General features: G+C 42.3%; 1 protein-coding gene across 1 annotated transcript; it reads left to right on the top strand.

Annotated features, from left to right (window-relative positions):
- Positions 1–14363: 14363 nt before the first annotated feature.
- Positions 14364–16955, top strand: cldn11a (claudin 11a). The gene is made up of 3 exons (XM_056240955.1): positions 14364–14801; positions 15310–15474; positions 15861–16955. Exons 1-3 carry the CDS (start codon positions 14576–14578, stop codon positions 16115–16117), a joined length of 648 nt encoding a protein of 215 aa, XP_056096930.1. The 5' UTR covers positions 14364–14575; the 3' UTR covers positions 16118–16955.
- The last annotated feature ends 4588 nt before the right edge of the window (positions 16956–21543 follow it).

The following is a 21543-nucleotide window of genomic DNA, read 5'->3' as shown; positions in this document are numbered from 1 at the left end:
TCGCAGAGAACCTGATGCAATTGTTTTGCGCCTGTCAAAGTAAACAGAGAACCAAACCTTCACGGTGAAAGCCTGGCAGGATCTTCTCAGATTACAATGCCTCTGTAGAAGACGTTAGAACAATGAATTGCAAATAAAACATTTTCCTACAAATAAAAAATGATGACAATTTGCTTATCCACTCCCTGCTGGCAGAGGTGTATACTAAGACATGTGAATGTTAAGCAGAAGAGGATATAGACCCTGGAATAACTGTTTAGTTATCCATGGCAGATTCACAGAGGTTTGTTGTCTCGTGTGCTGAGCGAAACAAATCGCTTCATAATATGCAGTGGAGGATGGCAGTGGTAAATCTGAGGCTTTGAGAGAATGATGAACACACATATGAGTGCTCACAGACTCCACGGTGGAAGATGCAAAGTGCATCCTGGGGGTCTGCCTCTAAACGCCCACTGTGCCCTCCATTAGCAATGAATCGTAGTTAGTGTTCATTAGGGCTCAGATGCCTCTCCGCGGGTTGGTGGGAGCCACTAGTGTTGTGCATTGATCATGATGTGTTTGGGAGCTGGCTGCCACTGAGTCCTACCCTCTGCCCACTGTGAGTTGTAAATGTGAATCTGGGAAAATCAATATGCCAAATTATTTCTTTACTAATCCTGAGCTGCAGGGTGCCAAGTAAAGGGAAACAAAAAGGTGACATGTTGTTAAAAGGTAAAATCTAATCAAAACATTTTGTTTTTGACCAGACTGGAGTGAAGGAGAAATCTTTGCAGAGGGTTGTCAATAGAGAAAGATTCAACCAGACGCGTAATTAATTACAACATCTAACAGCAGGGGCTTACTTGTTAACCAGCCAAATTGTACCCCTTTCACTACAACCAACTACTGTTCTTCCTCAGCAAGGGATTTCCCAAACCTGTTCAGCGCAAATCCCGCTCTGCAGCCAGTTTCATTAAGGGTTAAGGTGTGGGGTATAGGGTATGTGTATAGTATTTTGTAGGCATCATCACCATGATTGAGATGACCAATGAAATCTTTAGAAACCGCGCGGTGGAGTTTGCGCTTAACTGATTTAGGGGAAAGCAATATCACACCCTCAGTCTCCAAGTAGGTATGGGTGCAGACCGGAGATCTCCAAAGTGGGGCGTGAACTCCAAAAGTGGGAAGAACCTCCAAAAGGGGGCGGGGTCTCCACACTCAAAGACTTGCGCCACTGGTTCTGGCTCTTGTCATTGACTTACATTTCAAAATATAAATTCGTAAATTACACCATTTCTGTTTTATCTCAAATAAAAAGTTATTTTTACATGTGGGAAAGTTGTACTTAATGCTTTGTTCTAAGCGACGGGGGCATCCCGGGGCTCAAGATTCACAGGGTATAAGAGGGTAGTGACGCTGGGTCCGATTGTATGGTGAGGTCCGGTTGGGGAGTTACAGACAGCCCGGCTCAGTAATCTCATTCCGTATGATCTTATTAACGGCTTATCTCCTGAACTGCCATTTTCTTTAGCACTCTATTACGCACAAATCCCACCCTGCAGTCAATTTCATTGGTTAAGGTTAAGGTGTAGGGTGGTTTAGGGGTTAGCACTTGTTGTAGCACTGTGTAGGAAATAAGCACTGGGATTGAGATGACCAATTAAATCTTTAGAATCGGCTACGCACTGAACTGGTTTGGGGGGAATCACACATGCGTGTCATGTGTCTGTCTGTCAACAGGAAGAAGCCACACCCTAATTTTGGTTTTGGAGATCTCCAGGCTGCAGATATATCCTTCTCTCAGACACTGGGCTGAAGGAGTTTACTAGTTAGGAACAGTAGGGTGACCCCTGTGTGGCTTGACTGTTTATGTTTGTCAGTACTGCAAGGGTGATGTGTTCTTCTGTTTTTGAGGAGCTGATTGCAGAGGTCCTTCCCGATTGGGAACACCTGGTCCCAGTGCGCCACAGGAGATAAAAGCTCCACCTCCAAGATCGTCGCGCTCTCTGATCCTCGCTACCAGCAGTCACCTGTTTTGGTTTTGTTATATGTTTGTTTTATTTTAACACTTCAACACTTTACCCCACAATCACTCATCCACACTCACACAACTGAGGTTGCTGACTAACCCATCTCATTATTCAAGTATTGGTTGATTATTTAACGTTATAATAAACCTTGTTAAATCAATCGCTGAGTCCTTTTCCAGTTTTTGTCATGGCCTTTTGAGCTCGGTCATGACAACAGATAATCATGAGATAATGTATGACTCATGAAGAACTACACCATTAATTAATTATTACTGCATCAGCAACTAATAAAGAGTCTATATGATTAATAGATTAAGTAATACATGAATTGCTATTAATTCAATGTGTCATTGTGTATTAATTCCTTGATAACATTGTATTAACTAATAGTGTAAATTAATGTGTTAATTACCACAATTAGTCAAAGCTATGCACATCAACTTCCAGTTGTCTGCTTTAATTAATCATTAGCTAATGATTGGCCCAACTCAATAATGAATATTTAGAACTAAAATTTTCCAAAATTGAGTTGGCGCAACTCAATTTAAATTGTTCAAAATTAAGTTGGCTCAACTCAATAATTGATATTTAGAATTTAAATTTTCTAAAATTAAGTTGGCCCAACTCAATTTAAATTTTCCAAAAATTAAGTTGGCCCAACTCAATTAAATTAAGTTGACCCAACTCAATAAAATATTTTGAATTAAAAAATACCAAAATTGAGTTAGCCCAACTCAATTTATATTGTTCAAAATTAAGTTGGCCCAACTCAATAATTAATATTTAGAATTAAAATTTTCCAAAATTGAGTTGGCCCAACTCAATTTAAATTGTTCAATATTAAGTTGGCCCAACTCAATAATTAATATTTAGAATTTAAATTTAACTAAAATTTAAATTTAGACTCAATTTAGATTGTTCAAAATTAAGTTGGCCCAACTCAATTTAGATTGTTAAAAATTAAGTTGACCCAACTCAATAATTAATATTTAGAACTAAAATTTTCCAAAATTGAGTTGGCCCAACTCAATTTAAATTGTTCAAAATTAAGTTGGCCCAACTCAATAATTAATATTTAGAACTAAAATTTTCCAAAATTGAGTTGGCCCAACTCAATTTAAATTTTCCAAAATTAAGTTGACTCAATTCAATAATTAATATTTAGAATTTCAATTTTCTAAAATTAAGTTGGCCCAACTCAATTTAAATTTCCAAAATTAAGTTGGCCTAACTCAATTAAATTAAGTTGACCCAACTCAATAATTAATATTTAGAATCAAAATTTTCCAAAATTAAGTTGGCCCAACTCAATTAAAATTTTCCAAAATTAAGTTGACCCAACAAGTCATGTATTAGTTTTTTTGCCTGTGGACTAAAAAATGAAAAATCAAGCCGAAATCTCGTTTTTTCGTTTAAAAAAAAAACGAATAAAGGTGCCGTTTTCTCATTTCTGCTTATTTCATTTCAAATTGGAAATAAAATGATCTGAAAATCTGAAAGAATGACATTGGACATCGCTATCGTGTTTCTTCAGTTTTCTTCTTAATTTCTTCAGTTCGAATAAATGAGGGACGATCGGGTTTTTTAAGTAGTTGAGCAAAAGAAAGACATTATTATGCTTGCGCGTAGCCTATAGAGAAGTAAAAGTTTCCCCAAATGAAAACTCTCATGAAACAAAGATCAGTGGGTCAGTGGTGACTCGACTGGATTAATCCAATTCGCTAATGAATCGTTCAGTGGTATTTGTGAACCGATTAACAGGTTCACCACAAAAAATCTGCTCAGGAATCTGATCTGATCAAATCTGATCTTAAAGGGGTCATATAATGCCATTTTTGTACAAGCTAATATGATTCTTTAGGGTCTAAATTAAAAGTTTGTAATATACTTTAATTAAAAATTCTCATTAGTATTGTATGAAAACACTTATTTTACCTGGTAAAAAACAGCTCTGTTTTCAGCACGCCGTTTCAGTGTATATGACTTTAAATGATCATGAGCTTTGCTCACCCCAATGACCGCGCCGGTCCGCGCAGACTATGATTGACAGCTCTCACGAGCGAGGGCGGGTCTGTGTTGAAACCCGGCTGTCATTCAACAATCGCGGGAAGGGAGTTCGAGCCTGTGACGTCACAGGCTCGAATGACTCGATTTGAGGCAGGGGAAAACATATAAGGAGATTAAAACAAAACCACTGGATGGATTTTTATCATTATATGATGGTTGTGTACAGACACTGCCAACACACATTTCAGTACAATCAACTTGTAAAAGTGCATGTACCATTATATGACCCCTTTAAGAATGAATTGTTCTCAAATCAAACGGCACAAACATGTTGTTTTTAAATTAAATATATGAAGTGAATTTAAGTATTGTGCTTTGAAATGTAGTGAAAGTTCCCCAAAATTAAAATACTGTATTTCTATTGTAACATTAAAAAATGGTTACACTTTGTTTTAAGGTGTCCGTGTTACAGTGTGATTTAAGCACTTTGTAATAATAATTAACTACATGTACGTACTATAGGGTTAAGATTGGGGTTTGGTTTAGGGTTAGTTGCATGTAATTACACATTTTACACAGAAATAACTAAATTATGCATAAGGACACTGTAAAATAAAGGGTTACCAAATTAATTAATAAATAAACAAACACACTCATTAATGTCCAACATTGTTGCTTATAACCTATGGAATTTGTGTGCCAAAAGAGTCAGATAACATTTATGAAAAAGATTCAGATAACCTTCAGGAGGGAAGAGGTCAGTCACAATAAGCAAATGCTATAGTGCAACATCACTCACAAAGGAGAATACATTTGAATATAATGAGAGGCAGTGCATGAAATTACACATTTATTTATAGAAGGACTCCTAGTGTCTAAATGCCATTTCATTTGAATAGAGGCTAAACTAATGTGCTCTAAACCGTAATATAAGATGAATTACCAGTAGCATTCAGTAGATCAACGTTATGAGTGATGATGATGGTTTAATAAATCTCCTCAATGACTGGTTATGCTGCTTTTGATATTGACACTTTATGGTTGACATTGTCTAGTGCACTAAAAATCACACGTAGATGCTTGATGAAGATGGTGAACTTGAACACTGCATCAGAGATAAAACCCACATGATCATTGTCAAGTCAATAACAGCAGTTTTGAAGGCTCCTAAAATCAATCAAGACTGAAGTGAAGACTAGTCCCTATATCTGCCAGAGGAATATTCACAAGCTATTGATGTCTCTCAGCTGCTCACAACCCTGCTGTCCATATAAAAGGCATGATATGAGGGATGTAATTCAGTGATAGAGATAAAAGCCTCAATGATTTGATCACATGTCTCCTCCTCGGGTGATATAAAGATGTCCGGGTCACCCTAAGTGCTTACACAGCACAACTCACTTATGCAATACATTTTGATCATCTTGCACTGTCAAACCAGTCTCAGGACCCATTTCATTAGCTTAATTTTCATATACCAATGCTGCCATGTTCCTGAAGCAAATGATGAATTGCCTGAGATCTTTGTGAGGTGATTTCTACAGCCCCTCGAGGATCGACTGAATGACAGAACAAGAGTGTTTCTGACAGCTTATTACATCCACAAGCAGGGGTCTAATAAGGTAAACAAAAGAAGTCCTGCATATTCAGTGAACAGCCATGAATGCAGGAAATACCAGATGTTATCCACCTAATTCATTCCTGATTAGACAAAGAGTGGGAGGACTCCTGAAATGAATGTAAAACTGCTATTGTTATTCAGGTTATGCAACGTCTCCACAACAATGAGGCTGATCTGGCAGGAATGAAGTGTAAACTAAAGATTAGATTAGAACACGCTCAGAATATTTGGAAGAGGTCAACATAAACAAGGTTTGATTGTCATTTAAGCATTTATCAGACTTTTAAAATACACTTTTATTTACACTACCGTTCAAAAGTTTGGGGTCGGTACGATTTTAAATACTTTTAAAAGAATTCTCTTCTGCTAACCATGGCTGCGCTTATTTGATTAAAAATACAACAAAAATCAGTTAGAGTATTAAATATTATTCCAGTGTAAATCAGCTGTTTTCTGTGTGAATATATAGTAAAGTGTAATTTATTCCTGTGATCAAAGCTGAATTTTCAGCATCACCAGTGTCAGTGTCTTCAGTGTCAAACGATCCTTCACAAATCAGTATAATATGAGGATTTGATGCTCAAGAAACATTTATTATTATTATCAATGTTGAAACAGTTGTTGGTCTGTCAGTAGTACAGTTTCTTTTTTTTTTTTTTTATTCTTTGATGAATAGGAAGTTCAAAAGAACAGCATTTGTTTGAAATAGAATATTTTGTAACATTATAAATGTCTTTACTGTCCTTGATAAATAAAAGTATTGATTTCTTTCCTCCAAAAAATAAAAATAAAATTCTCACTGACCCCAAACTTTTGAACGGTAGTGTATATATACATGGAAATTGTTATCATTTGATCATATTATTTTTCATATCTGTGTGCTTGATCAGTGGATTTTGGTTAATTTGCTGTTGTAGGCTGGCTCTGGTACTTTGAAATAACTGAAATAATATGACCTGGAACTACTTCATAGTTGTGCGTTTACTGGAAAAAAAAGTTATTATTATTAATAACTGGCTTCAGGTATTATAGGCCTCCTTGGTGTTTGACGTCACACGAGTCCCCCTAGTGGATGAGTGAGAGACATACTAATTTCTCACCTTATGCAGACATACCTGTTGTCATGGTATAATGCGTTATTTGATGTTGGATGATTGTTAAGTGGACTTTTTTTTAATATCAGCATGGCATATCACATTCTTTACAAAGAAGAAGCCCCAAGAGAATGTACTGCACATCACCAAATGTCACATATAAAAGATTTAAGATTTTTTCCAGCAGCGCTAGTGTGGAATTATATTTAGAAGATACAGATCAAGAACCAAACATTTCAAATACCTGCATTATGTTTCTTTTCTTTAACAAAAGCCCCTAGGCTTCAGAAAAAAACAATTAAATTTGGGTGGTTCTACAATGAGGAAACTGTATATTCTCTCTTTGTAGCAACCAAGGCACCAATACATAGCATCATAACTTCATTCTTTTGGATTTATCTGCAGCTTTCAACTGTCAACATCCAAGTTGGCAGTGATATCCGAGTCAGCTCTTTGATTTCTACTCCACCTGACAAACAGGTCCTAAGTTAACTCGCCCTCCACAGACTGCATCCTTCGTCACAGGGATACTACTTGAAGGTTCAGTATTTGGACCCATATTCGATATTATTCTGATATATCGATACTGGTTACTAACGTAACCTCGGTTCTCTCTAGAAGAGAGAGTAACCAGTACCAGTATTTGATACTACGATAAGAGGTTAGTAGCCAGTATCGTTCTCTTACGAGAGGTTCTCTCGTATTGCGTAAGTTTAGCTTATATGCTACGGGAACCCATTGTCCACGCCGTGCGCGCCCGCATCCACCTCATGAGTCACAACACTTCATGTGAATCCAGAAAGGGGGAATAACACGCATGTACATAAGCGCGAGCATAAGCGCGAGTAACATGAGCTTATAAGCGCGAGTAAACAAGCACTGACAGGTAATACAGAGCGGCCATGTGTGGCTGGTGTATAGGCATATAGGCTAGCACATAACCTGAAACAGTGCAGCTCAACCAGAAGAGCTGAATTCACGTGAGGGTAGTCTGCGCATGATAGTATCTGGACAGGGCTAGCCTCTCACATTAAACAGTCAGCAGTTTCGCCCGCAGGGCGGGAACTTCTAGGTTATAAAACCTGACAAAGGTGGACAGAGTGGACCAGCCCGCCGCCACACATATGTGTTGAATGGAAATTCCACTTGACCATGCCCACGACGAGGCCACGCCTCTAGTGGAATGAGCCCTGATGCCCAAGGGGCACTGCAGACCTTTTGCCGTGTAAGCGGCTGCGATTGCGTCTATTATCCACCTGGACAGGCTCTGTTTCGAGGAGGCGAGACCTTTAGTGCGCCCACCAAACGAAACAAACAGCTGCTCAGAGCGCCTGAAACAGCTGCTCAGAGCGCCTGAATGGGGCGGAGCGCGTAATGTACAATCTCAGAGCTCTGACTGGGCAGAGGAGATTAACATCACTTTCACTATCGGATGCTGGCAGAGCCGATAGAGAAATGACCTGTGCTCTGAATGGGTTGCCAACCACTTTGGGAACGTAACCATGTCTAGGCTTGAGGATGACTTTTGGGAAGGGGGCACGGGGGGTTCATCCTTCTGGCTCCTCTGAGGAAGCGGATGATAAGCTCGTTTCTGCCTATTGACTGGCCGTGCATTGATTCAGAGAAAGCTGCGACAGCCGCCACATAGACTTTGAGCGTGGAGGGGGATCTGCCCCTACCCAGCAGCTCTTGAAGGAAGCTGAGCAGCCGCGGGACCCCATACGTTCGCGGATCAAGGTTTTTGTTAGTGCACCACTTAGAGAACACAGACCATTTGGACGCGTAGAGCCTTCTGGTAGAAGGTGCTCTAGACTGCGAGATTGTGTTCATTACTGTGTCTGGCAGGACGATGGATACCCGTTGATCACCCACACGTGTGACGACCAACGCTCCGGGTGGGAATGCCAGATCGAGCCGTGCGCTTGAGAGAGGAGGTCTGCTCTCAGCGGGACAGGCCATGGGGCTGTCTGTGACAGCCGCATTAGCTCTGGGAACCAAGTCTGGTTCTCCCATCGCGGGGCTATGAGGAGCACTGAATGACGCGTTTCCCTGATTCTCTTGATCACCTGTGGTAACAGAGATACCGGAGGAAATGCATATAGCGGACGGCTGGGCCACGTCCGGGCCAGCGCATCCATCCCTGTCCTTTGAAAAGAACGTCGGGCAGTGAGCGTTGTCTTGTGACGCAAAAAGGTCGACTTCCGCTTTGCCGAAAAGGCGCCATAATAACTGGACTGTTTGGGGGTGCAGGGACCATTCTCCCGGGGGAACGTTGTCCCTGGACAGTCTGTCTGGGCCGTCGTTCAGGTGACCCGGCACATGTGCAGCTCTCAGTGAGCGCAGATGGTGCTGAGACCAAACGAGAAGGCGTTCCGCCAGATTGCAGAGGTTCCTGGATCTGACGCCGCCCTGGCGATTTAAATAGGACACCACAGACATGTTTTCCGAGCGGACTAGAACATGGTGGTCCTGAATGAGCGGGAGGAAGCGTTTCAGCGCGTTCTCGACCGTTATCATTTCCAGACAGTTTATATAGAGGAGTTGTTCCCGGTCTGACCACAGGCCGAAGACTGGTCTGCCCTCGAGGATGGCGCCCCAACCTGAGTTGGATGCGTCCGTCGAGGTGACCTTCCTGTATGAGACCGCCCCCATAGTCACTCCCCTCTGGTACCAGTCGGCCGCTGACCAGGGCTGCAGAGCTGTGATACAGCTCTGAGTCACTCTGATCCGCTCGCGACCCGACTTCCAAGCTCGGTGTGGCACACGCGCGGCCAGCCAGTGCTGTAGCGGGCGCATGTGTAGTAAACATAGCTGGAGTACCGCCGAGGCTGAAGCCATCAAGCCTAGCATCCTCTGGAATTTTTTCAGAGGGGAAACTCTGCCCGCCGTGAATGGCATGGCCAGTTGCCGGACACAGTGTAGACAGGCGAGCCGTCATGGTCACTGAGTCCAGTTCTATTCCTAAAAAGGAAATTGACTGACTGGGCAGTAATGAGCTCTTGGTCCAGTTGACCGTGAGACCTAGGCATTTCAGATGGCTGAGAAGCGCAGTTCTGTGAGATAATAGCTCTGTCTCTGACTGTGCTAGAATCAACCAATTGTCCAGATAGTTCAAAATTCGCACGCCCTGAGTTCTCAAGGGGGCGAGAGCCGCGTCCATGCACTTCGTGAATGTACGGGGTGCTAATGACAGGCCGAACGGCAGGACGGTGCATTGATAAACCCGATCGTCGAAGGCGAATCTCAAGAATGGCCTGTGACGGGGTATTATCTGAATCTGGAAATAGGCATCTTTCAGATCGAGAGATATAAACCAGTCCCCCTGGCGAATGTGGGCGAGGAGTTGTCTGGTTGTAAGCATTCTGAACGGTCTTTTCATAAGAGCTTTGTTCACATGCCTCAAATCCAGTATGGGTCTGAGTCCCCCGTCCTTCTTGGGCACGAGAAAATAACGGCTGTAAAAGCCTGACTCGCTCAGAGAAGGCGGTACCGGTTCTATGGCCCCTTTGCACAGCAGTTTTGTTATTTCCGAGCGAAGTAGGTGTGCTACTTCTGCTTTCACTGTCGTTGCGGTCCGCACTCGAAATCGAGGGGGACGGCGAGCGAACTGTAACGCATAACCCTGCTTTATAGTGCTTAGCACCCACTTCGATACCCCTGGGATGTTTTCCCATGCTTTTATATGTGCAGCTAAGGGTAGAATGGACTCCGGGCTCTGGTCGCCGCGCTGTGCGGGCTCGAGAGACTGAACCGGAGGAGCGGCCGCAGCGCGCGCGCTCTGTGGACTTATATGGGGCGGCTCGCTGAAAACAGTGACAGGCGGTTTTATATGCAGCTTCCCGATTACTGTGAATGGGGGGAGCTTTGTGATCACATTGTGATGCGCGAGCGGCACCTTGAGAGGCGTGCAGGCTTGTAAGCGTGGGCGCTCGTGGGCGGACGCGTGATTTACAACCATAGATTGACCGGCATGAGCTTGCTCTTTGTGGCGTGTGTTTAACAGCACTGGCGAAGCGCGTGTCAGTAAGCGTGAGCGCTTGTGAGCGGGCACTAGACTTACGTTTATATTGTGGCTCATGTGGGACTGCGCACTGTGGTGCGCTTTGTGTGAGAAGTGCATAGCAGTAAGCGTGAGCGCTTGCGAGCGGGCACGTGACTTACTTTTGGAGCCTGTTTGGACAGAGGCTGCACTGTTTGAAGCGCGCGGCTTGGCCGTGTGACAGAGCGGGCAGATAGTAGATGTGGGCACGTGGGCACATCTGCTATGGGCAACACTCGAGCAGCATTTGCCTGCTTCATGAGAGTGGGCTCTATGTGGGACACGGGAAGTGTTGTGTTTACATGTAGGGGTGAACACTGGGTTGTGGGCACTTTTACTACACATAAAACACCTTCGGCATGAGCCGGATAACCAGATAACCTGCTCTTTATGAGATTTCTCTGGGTCGCCGTAAAAACGGCGTTTGTGTGCAGGCGAGCGGGTTGTGTAACCGACTCGTTGACTGCTAAATGATCCACTGTAGTAGCCTGAGATGAGGGGACTGACAGGGCTAGAAGTTTCGACGGTGGTCCGGCCGCGAGACACAACCGTCTTTTTCCTCCTGATGGTGCTAGGAGGGCTTCGCATGCTCAGGTTTCAACGCGATCTTCGGCCGAGGCCCTCGTGGGGGGTGCGGCCTGCTGCGGTTAGCTGAGCGCGATCTAGGGTGGCCGCCCTGTCGCTGCGAAGAGTGGCTGTTCTGTCTGGGCTGAGCTGGGCGCTGCGTGGCGGCTCGTGCAGGCTGCTGGTCACGTGAGCGACCTGCAGCGGAGCTAGCGCGACGCGGCAGGAACAGGTTCATGGCTTGCGACGTTTTCTGCACCTCAGAAAAACGGTCGACGATTCCGTTCACTGCTGGGCCGAAGAGACCGGAGTGTGAGAGAGGGGCGTCGAGGAAAACGTACGCTCAGACTCTCTCATGTCAGCCAGAGTCAGCCAAAGGTGCCTCTCAGTTACAGTTAACGAGGCCATGGATCTCCCCAGGGCCTGGGCCGCAGACTTGGTAGCGCGAAGGGAGAGATCCGTCGCGCTCCTCAGGTCCGTTACGGCAGCTGAGTCCCGGCCTTTCTCGTCCCACTCACAGAGGACATCGGCTTGGAGAATTTGCAGAACAGCCATTGAGTGCAGGGCGGAAGCTGCTTGTCCGGCGGCGGCGTATGCGCGACCGACAAGGGCAGATGTGGTCCTGCAGGCTTTAGATGGTAGGGCAGACTTTGAGCGCCATCTCGCGGAGGGTGGGCAAATGTGCGCTGCGACAGCTTCCTCGACCTTTGGAATAGAGCTGTATCCCTTCTCGGCGGCGCCGTCCACTTGGGAGAGCGACACAGAGCCTCGCGGAGAAAGGGGCATTCCACGATTTAGCCAGTTCCGAGTGCAGCTCAGGGAGGAAGGGCGCGGGCCTGAAAGCGGGCGCTTGACGGCGGCGACTCTGAAGAAAGCAGCCATCAAGCCTGTTGGGGGCGGGCTCCTGAGGCGGTGACCACTCGAGCCCGAGGCGGTCGACGGCCTGCGAAAGTAGGCGCATCAGTTCGGCTTCCGCTCCAGCGCGTGTTCTCCCAGACTCCTGAATAGAAGAGGAGGCGGAGCGTTGAGAGCTCGACCACTCCTCGCTATCCGAAGCTAGGATGGAACAGCTATCTCCTGCGGCGGGTCCATCCGCGTCGTCCTCAGACTCGACGGCAGGGCGGCCCGTAGCCGGCGGCTGCGCGTCGGTGAGAAGAAGCGGGGAGGCCGTCGGCGAGGCTCGAAGGAGGGACTCCGGGGAGCACGTTGCGGCGGCGGCAGGCTCCTGCGACCTTTGTGAACGGCGCTTCTTTTTCCTGCGCGGTGCAGCAAAGGGCGGAGAGATAGCTTCGTCCTGGAAGGCTTCGAGTCGAGCCCGCAGGGTCGACATTGGAAGATCCTCACAGTGCTCACATCCTCCCGAAGAGAGGGCAAGAGCAACATGTTCCTGGCCCAGGCAGAGAGCGCATATAACGCGGCAGTCTCCGATGCTGAGAGGGGCTCTGCACGAGTCGCAAGTGGACCGAGGCATCTTTAAAAAGACGCTCGTGCTCTTTTAGATGCTCGGTTTGCAATGAGAAAAAAGGATACGACGCCGGATAGCGTAGCTCGCTTCGGAAGGCTGAAGGTGGCGAAGGCGGCCGGCTGCCTCAGTCACTGTCCTAGCTGGCTTGTCGCTGTTTCAACGGCGGTGGCTTCTCAAGGTCCAGCGATGCGAGCAGCTTCGCTGAAGAGATGCAAAACAGAGAATCAGCCTCCGAGCCCCGCTTATATACGCTAAGCCACGCCCATTCTGGCGGGCTAGGACGCGGCGGACGTCACGTCAGGCTCACTGGTAGGCTGTGCAGTTCCCGCAGAGCAGCCTATGAGCGCGCTAGAATGCCCGCTCTAGGTCTGCTAGCAGCTGCACTGCGTTGACAACATATACAAAATTAAGGATAATTTTTGGCTTCGATATCTCGAGAAGATGAATCTTTCCCATAGCGTAAGCTAAACTTACGCAATACGAGAGAACCTCTCGTAAGAGAACTATTGATTCTATATCTATGTTTCTTCATCTGGAATCACGGACAGAATCTCTGCATGCCCCTCTGATATATTAGTCTCTGGATGATTTACACAAGACTGATCTCTGATTCCTTTATAGCCAGGATGTCCTTTATATTTCCGTCAGAGGTCACACAGTCAATGCAGCTATTTCAAAGCTCACCTTCATTGACCACATTACAACAACAGGTTCTACCACTTTATGCTCCATGATATAAGGAAATAAGGCCAACTGTAAACATTTCATGGCTACATTAACCATACATCAATATCTTAAGTTGCTAACATAAAAAAGGGAGTTGAAAAATTGGGGGGAAAAAATTCCTCTTTTACAATTTAAATAGATCAATTTACATGTTAGATACACATATAGGCTAAATGTGTGTGGAGAGTCAGTGTATCCCCCCTTTAAAGTAGCTATATTTTAGAGATTGAAAAAGCATCTGTTTTTTATTCTTGTGAAAATGTTTTTTAAATGTATTTTAGATGAAAATCGTATACCACAATTTAAAATATAAATTTTTAAATATATTTATTAGGCCTATAAATATATTTTCTTGATACATTTTTTGTATATTTGAAAATAAATTTAAAACTCTTTAGCCATATAGGGTTAGGTATTCTCAAGTATCTTGGCCATTAACGTGATTTCTGCTTTTTATTATTGAGTCACAGGGCTGCTAAATTATATATTTGTCCCTCTAATTACTAAATGATGCACATGAATTGAGAATTCAACCGCCAGAGGGCAGCATATAACAAAAATCCAATCAGAGGTGTTGCACTGTTATCAAAGCCACTTGAGCAAATATTACTCTGAAATGTAGGTAGTTACCGTACTTGGTGAACTTATGAGTCATTTCGTCAATTTTACACATTAAATAGGCATAAGCATTATTTAACATTACATACTATGGACATGTAAGGAGAAAAGAGGAGAGTGAAAAACAAGAGATAAGGAGTAACCTTGGGAAGTGTCTCAACTCATGTGATTGGCTGAAAGTTCTTTTGTGTCTTTAGTTCCACTATAAAAGCTCTGCTAACGGTATCTCATTGTATTAGCTTGGAATAGTCTACTGCGCTCCATAGGGATCTACAACTCATCATGATTTTTACGCAATGGATTAACATATCTGGATTTTACCACCTATAAATTCCGAGAAAGTATCCTGTCTGGCTTTAGAATATCTGATTATCATCTATTTCAAGAGGACTTTTTCTTCTGTTGGACACATTTTTGCGCACACTGTACACTATGGCAAATACTTGCGTACAGTTCACGGGTTTTGTGATGAGTTTTCTTGGTTGGATTGGGCTTATCATCGCCACTGCCACTAACGAATGGGTAGTTACTTGTAAATATAACATGAACACCTGTAAGAAGATGGATGAACTGGAGGCCAAAGGTTTGTGGGCAGACTGTGTGATCTCAACTGCCCTGTATCACTGCAGCACACTCACGCAGATTCTCGAGTTACCAGGTACGTGTGAAATCATTTATTAATAACAGTAATTACAACAGAAATTTTCTAGCTTCTTTTAGGAGTAAAGATGAAAACGATTACAATTCAGTTTCCAATGTTTAATACAGAAGCAGCATACTATTTACTTTTTTAAATATCAGATATGAACTTATCAAATATGAAATAAATATGCAATAGGCTATTTGATAAATTTAATAGGTTACATTATAATGTATGTAGCCAAGGCCTATTTAATTTTAAATCTGAATATATTTTTAAATATAAAATGATATTTTCATATAGGCTAGTATGTAGCTATTAAAACTATAGTATTTTTACATTAGTCTATCTATAAATTATATTTAGGCTAAATATTTTACATAGCCTACAAAACAACTTTTTCTTCCTCCACTAGTTTAAAAATATATATATTTTATAATATAAATCATTAAATTACAATATGATTCATTGAATTTGATTATCACCATGAATTCGAGAATTTAATTATTCTGTTCTTTCTTTTAAGCGTACATCCAGACGTCTCGAGCACTAATGGTCACAGCATCGATTCTCGGATTGCCTGCTGTTGCGCTCGTGCTCATGTCAATGTCCTGTATTAACCTCGGAAGTGAACCAGAAAGCGCCAAGAACAAACGATCAGTGTTCGGTGGAATCCTAATACTGTTGACTGGTAAGCCTGTATTTGTATTTCTTAAATTAAGGTCATATTACGCTAAAAAAAAGTAGAGGCAGATATAGGCCTTACTGTTCCCATAGAATGCATTATTTCTAGTAATTGGACTTAGAAATAGATTGCTCACTCTTCCTCCCAGAGGATCCATTTTATCACCAACTCTAACCAACTGTAAGAGTCAGTTGTTTAACCATTTGAGTGTATCTTTCTAGCTCTCCCAAACAGCAACATAGTGTCGCCCAGATCCGGCCCACATCTGGTACGCATGGAATCCACGTGTACCAGATGTGGGCCGGATCTGGGCCATTATGGTCTTACTGCAAAATATAACCATAATAATAAAAGAATATTTGTTTGCTAATAGTGTGTCTTTTCTTCCTCAGCTTTTTGTGGCATCGTCTCCACTGTGTGGTTTCCCATCGGAGCCCATCACGAGAGAGGTTTGATGTCCTTTGGCTTCTCCCTGTATTCGGGCTGGGTGGGAACTGCACTTTGTTTGCTAGGAGGCTGTATGATCACCTGCTGTTCAGTGGACACCCCTGCCACATACACTGACAACAACAGATTCTACTACTCCAAACAGGGCCCCGCCCATCCTGGCCCCCCCTCCACTAACCACGCCAAAAGTGCTCACGTGTGAGCTTCGGGATTACTGCTCAGATCAGATTCCTACTCTCTTTCTTCCCTTTCTCCACTGTTTCTTGTTTCAACTATGTCTATCTACAGTGGTGACTCTTTGGATAGTTATCGTACAGCTGAACTCTAACCCTTTGACTCAGCAGCAGGGTTAGTCGACCAGAAGTAACTGCACTGAAGGATTTATTGTTCAAAGGGTCTTCAGTACAATGTGCCATTTTAAGTCCTATTTTTATAGTGGGATACTAACAGTATTGCCAATGTTGTTTTTATTCTAAATCTTTCAGTTTATTTCAGTCTGTTTGTACAGCTATCTTTTCATTTTGATTTATTTCAGAGTAGGCGCCCAAGCCAAATTGCACCAAAATTGGACCAAAGCAGTAACCATTTAGCAATATTATTTATTGTAATACTTGTATGCAGTTTTTATTATGTTTTTTATTTTGTAATAAACAGTTTTCTATGTGAAAATGTCTGTGAAAGTGTTTTTTGATTATAGGTTATGTCATTTTTATAAATAAAACCCTGCTGGTAAAATGAACCGAATGGCTTTCCGCAGGACTGTATATTGTCAAACACATGACATCTGCTGTCAGATGCCCAGGCAGGTGCAGTGCATCATCCTTAAACCTCTCATTCATTCTCACTAAAAGCACTTGAGACACACATACAATTCAGGCGCCCAAGACATGTACGTGTATCGATTTCTCTTTCTCCAACGAGAAGCTCGTCCCATTACGACTGATGATGGCCAACCATGACTGGCAGATTAAAGGTTAATGGTCGCAATCAGCCATAAAGGAAGATTATACTCTGGTTGCAATGAGTCTCCGTTTTTGTTTTCTGGTTGGGGTCCTTGAACTGAATGTTTCCTGTAACACTTGTAGGCATATGTCGACAATGGCTGAATACTGAGGATATAAGCAACATGTGCATGTTTTTGTACATCATGTGAAAAATGAATCAAATTGAGCAAATTGAATCACTACAGTATGATTTATGAGGGGTGCATTTTAGATGTCAAATATTGCTTCTTATTTGTAGGTCTTAACCATTCAGTCTTTGGTAAGAGGTAGTTTGGGGTGGAGGAAGTTCAAAGGAAAATTGCATTGGTCTCTACAGTATTTTTCTCTTCCAAATATGGCTGCAAATGATGACCTAAAAGCAGAGGGAGAGACAGAAAATGCAGAAATTGACCTGAACTAGCAAGAAACAGGAAGTTGAAATGTCATGATGTTAATCCAGCCTTCATTCCTGTTTATAACTTGGAGAAAAAAAGGTTTAGCATTTCCTTTTTAAAGGGTCATGAAAGAAACAAACAAAAAAAAAATATTATGTTGTAAATTATGCTGCACATGATAGAAATTATTTGAAGATTAAAGTAGATCATTTAGGAATGTTTGGCCTATTTTAGTAATCCTGTGCCATGAACAAATGAGTCCCCCTGCATAAATGGGTAGGCCTATGATTCCATTGGCTGAAAGGCCTTAGCTTGCCACATTGAGTGCCTGGTTAGAAAACCTACACACTTGGCTTATGAAATGTTGTTTTAACTGTGTGAATATGACTGCAATTACATTTAAAATTATGTTGCTTATGATTTCACAAAGCTATAGACTGTGAAATTAAATGTCTCCTCCTTTAAATGCTTAGCATTCTAGCTTGGCATACCTCTAGCCTGTTAGCCTGCTAGCTTTATAAATCTATCATTTTTTATCATTTTTTAAGAACATGCAAATAAGAAAATGTGAAGCTACACTTTTTATATATTTAATATATTTCATTTAAAATATATTTAATACAATCAACTGTTGTACAATACAGCAGGCTACAGTAGTGCTAAAATCAGAGAACCGGTAGCATACAAGATACAATTACAAAAAGTGCCAACCCATTTGTGAGAGGGGACCTGATTGTTCATAACACCGGATTTGTAATTTGAAGTGACATTTTCGTGAACAACAGTGCTCATATATGTCAGTGGTGTCTTTCCATGGCCAATTTTGAGCAATTTTTAAAACTGACGAGACCTGATTGTACTGAAACGGGGTGTTTCATGACCCTTTAATGTTCTTTGTATAATTCAAGAAAGTATCTCCATTTGAACAAACATGACAACTTCATTTACTAGTCAAAAGTATTTAAAGTAATCATATTCCAATGTGGAAATACAGCAACCCTGATGCACTAGCTTTAGCTTGTCTGTTTTTTCCTCGGAAAACTGATACTACTGAGCATAAAAATGACAACATTGTATATTTGTTACCTGATACTCCAGTACAAATTGTTACTGATTATGAGACTGACCTTGAACTGACCAGAAAAATCTGCAGTTTCCAGAATGTTCTGAAAACACCAAATGGCTTCTTACAGGAAATGTCGGATTATTTGTGCAATGAGTTTATATCACCTTTTGCTAAGGATTATCACAAGTAGTGAGAGTAATAAAGCAACTACTGGGTATTGCATAAGCTTAAAAGTGCATAATATTTTTTAAATATGTGTTTTAAATATATCAGGAAAATATAACCATTTAGCACACAGCATCACATATTTACTGTCTTCCTCTCATCCAGGATCAGCACCAGGATATCTTGCATCAGGAAAAGGGGAGGCTTCCTCCCAAACAGATGACGACAAACAATATAAGGACATCACATTTAAATTTGATTCAGGCTGATGAGAGATGACACAAATGGCGTCCTATGAGTGCCTCATAGGAATAACACTTATGAAGACCCTCCCACAAAAGGAGGGTGCTTCTGGTTGTGTCGATGTCTGCACCATACAGACAGAAGCGTCTGAACTGTATGAATTGAACATAACAACATGTTTTGAGATCTCCAAACCATATTGTACCACATCGACCACCATTGCAGCAATGATAATGGAACAGTACGTCCTGATCTGTTCATCTCATTCCTCTGCATAGCCAGCGGCGCCCATCCTAGTATGACCATGTTTGTTTTGTGCTCAGGTACGACCCTCGGATCGCTGTTATTCTAGGCTCACCGCTCCACCCCACAGGAAACAGAGCGGGCCTGCAATGCAATGCTTACACAAGCCACCCATGTGAGGATTTTTATTACTTCTGATTTCGGGTTGTGTGAGACAGCCTTAAAGCGAAAGGAAAACCAAGAGTCACGCTTATCTGATCTGCAATAAATGACTTTCATTGTTGCATGGAAGCAATATTAACATCTCATTACACAGTGCAACGGGAGAGCAAAACCACAAGTAGAAGAAACAATAAATAGATTCTTTAAAAAAAATCATTGAAACCAGAATACATCCACTTCATACCAAAATATACAGAAGAAACAAAGATCAGATTTGCAAGGGAAGCCAATCTCCACATTTCCTGAACAAATACCGAACAAACTATGATAGCAGGAAAGATAGTTCACAAAGTACAAACACTGTACCTTTTCTCAGAGACGAATAACAAATAGTAGCTATCTTTAAAAGCAACAGAGGAAACATTGATTTTTTTTCCAGATAGATTTTTAATAAAATATTTCTATATGTAGATTCTAATCTTACTCAAAGGGGTAGTTTCATCCACAAATGAAAATTCTGTCATCCTTTACTCATCCTCATGTCGCTCCAAACATGTATGACTTCTGCTTAACACAAAAGAAGATATTTTTAAGATTTCTTTTTTTCTTTTTTAATGGGGTCCAAAACAACATCATTGGACCCCATTGTCTTCCATTCTATGGACAAAACCCCTGTGGCATTTAAAAAAATATTTTACAGGTTAGGAGATAAATAAAGATGACACAATTTTTATTTTTAATGAACTATTTCTTTAAAAACTAGAAATAGAAGAAACCTTCTTAAAGCCTATTCTTATGTTATAACATTAAATGAAATCTATTAAATCCAAACCCAAACGTCTCCAGTTATGTTTTTTAGTCTAGAAAGAGGCCATTAAAAATATATGCTTTCGCCACTTTTCTTCAGAAGTTCGTCTGAACCGTAAGAGAACCCACAAAACACCACTGGCGGTGGCTACCCTACCCTGACAGAGAACCTGAAGGTATGAAATGCCTGTAAAAAAATACTTCTCTTCGATATCTCACATCTCCACACTGTTACATGGTGTTCTACTATTTTGTCTGATACAGTAAACGAAGGATGCAGACTTTGGCTTGCTTTGTAAACAGAGGCCACTCAGGACGAGGAGGGTTTGAGGGGTGTACGGTGGGCAGGCTGCTACCCTCGTCTCTCAGAATGCTACATTTGAGAGTTACATCAAGTCTTTCAACGGTCACCACACATGCAAATACTCACAAACATAGTTTTACTCTGGGCCCCGTACGTCTGAACATGCTATACATTCAGCAAAATGCCACGGCGACAAGAATCACATCATAGACCAAATGCAAGGAACAAAACCAACCCAGGCCCCAAAATGGAGCTCTATACGCTGTGAGAGCTAATGGGACTCAAAGGATACAGCCTGCAAATCATTTATGGCAACTCAATCTTTAGTTGTTGTTTTTTTAACGTTTCTAAATATTTGTCACAAACACAAGAGGGGAGACACATTTAAAGCAATATGGCATGATGTGTGTCTTCCACATGTATGGATTTGAGGCCTGGCTTGGTTGTTTTTTTGTTTTCGGCTGGCAGAGCTGTACAGATAGAGTTGGTCTGGACAGATTGGTTAAATGCCACATGAATTATGGGAGGAGGGAACAGCAGAAGAGCACATCCAGATTAAAAATTCACAACGCTCTCCACCACATGCAAATTCCCCTTCCTTACCCTCTGTTTTCCTAAATCACGTCTCCTTTTTTTTCAACGGACACACTGACCAGCCGAGAGACACAAATCGTACTGTGGTCACACCGTGGGTATTTACACAGAGCGGCCTGCTTGCAAGGATGAAGCGGAGTCACTGGCACATAGGATGAATGGATGGTCGGTTGTGACACGTGACAGCTGACAGGCACCTTCAGCGGGAAAACAAACCCATGGATATGTCGACATCAACAGAAATGACAAACAAACAAGCATGGACATCTTGATGGCCATATTTAAAGCACACACTGACAGATGAAGGCACTATTGCAAGCAAAGTCCAATTACTATTTGTAAAAACCTACGGTCCAAACCTCACTTGGGCTAGATGTTTGAGCGGAAGAGAATGAGGCCTTTGATTCTGTGGGGCCTAACTATTTATCATATCATTCCTCATCGTATCATCTACCTTTGCTTCTCAAAGTAACCTTTTTGTATGCGATAATAAAATTGATTAAGAAAAACAGCTGCTTACTGAATAGCTAAAGTGTGCAAATCGCTTTAACTGTTTTAAGGGCTTCGCATGGGAATTTTTCAGCTGGTTTTATATCAACCCCACATAAAGACAGTGTCGAGGCTAATAGAGTGGAAGTGATCTGTGAACGGACATCGTCCTGACAG

Source organism: Rhinichthys klamathensis, unplaced genomic scaffold (genome assembly GCF_029890125.1).
Source record: "Rhinichthys klamathensis goyatoka isolate OS25496 unplaced genomic scaffold, OSU_Roscu_1.1 h1tg000624l_1, whole genome shotgun sequence".
NCBI classification, from domain to species: Eukaryota; Metazoa; Chordata; class Actinopteri; order Cypriniformes; family Leuciscidae; genus Rhinichthys; species Rhinichthys klamathensis.
Note: the sequence above shows the minus strand (reverse complement) of the source record. Positions and strands in the feature narration are given on the sequence as shown.

Excerpts from the sequence above, each read along its gene's own strand:
- cldn11a (XM_056240955.1), top strand. The coding sequence starts at position 14,576 with ATGGCAAATACTTGCGTACAGTTCACGGGTTTTGTGATGAGTTTTCTT. Across the intron at positions 14,802-15,309 it reads GCAGATTCTCGAGTTACCAG|CGTACATCCAGACGTCTCGA; the intron begins GTACGTGTGAAA and ends CTTTCTTTTAAG. Across the intron at positions 15,475-15,860 it reads AATCCTAATACTGTTGACTG|CTTTTTGTGGCATCGTCTCC; the intron begins GTAAGCCTGTAT and ends TTTCTTCCTCAG.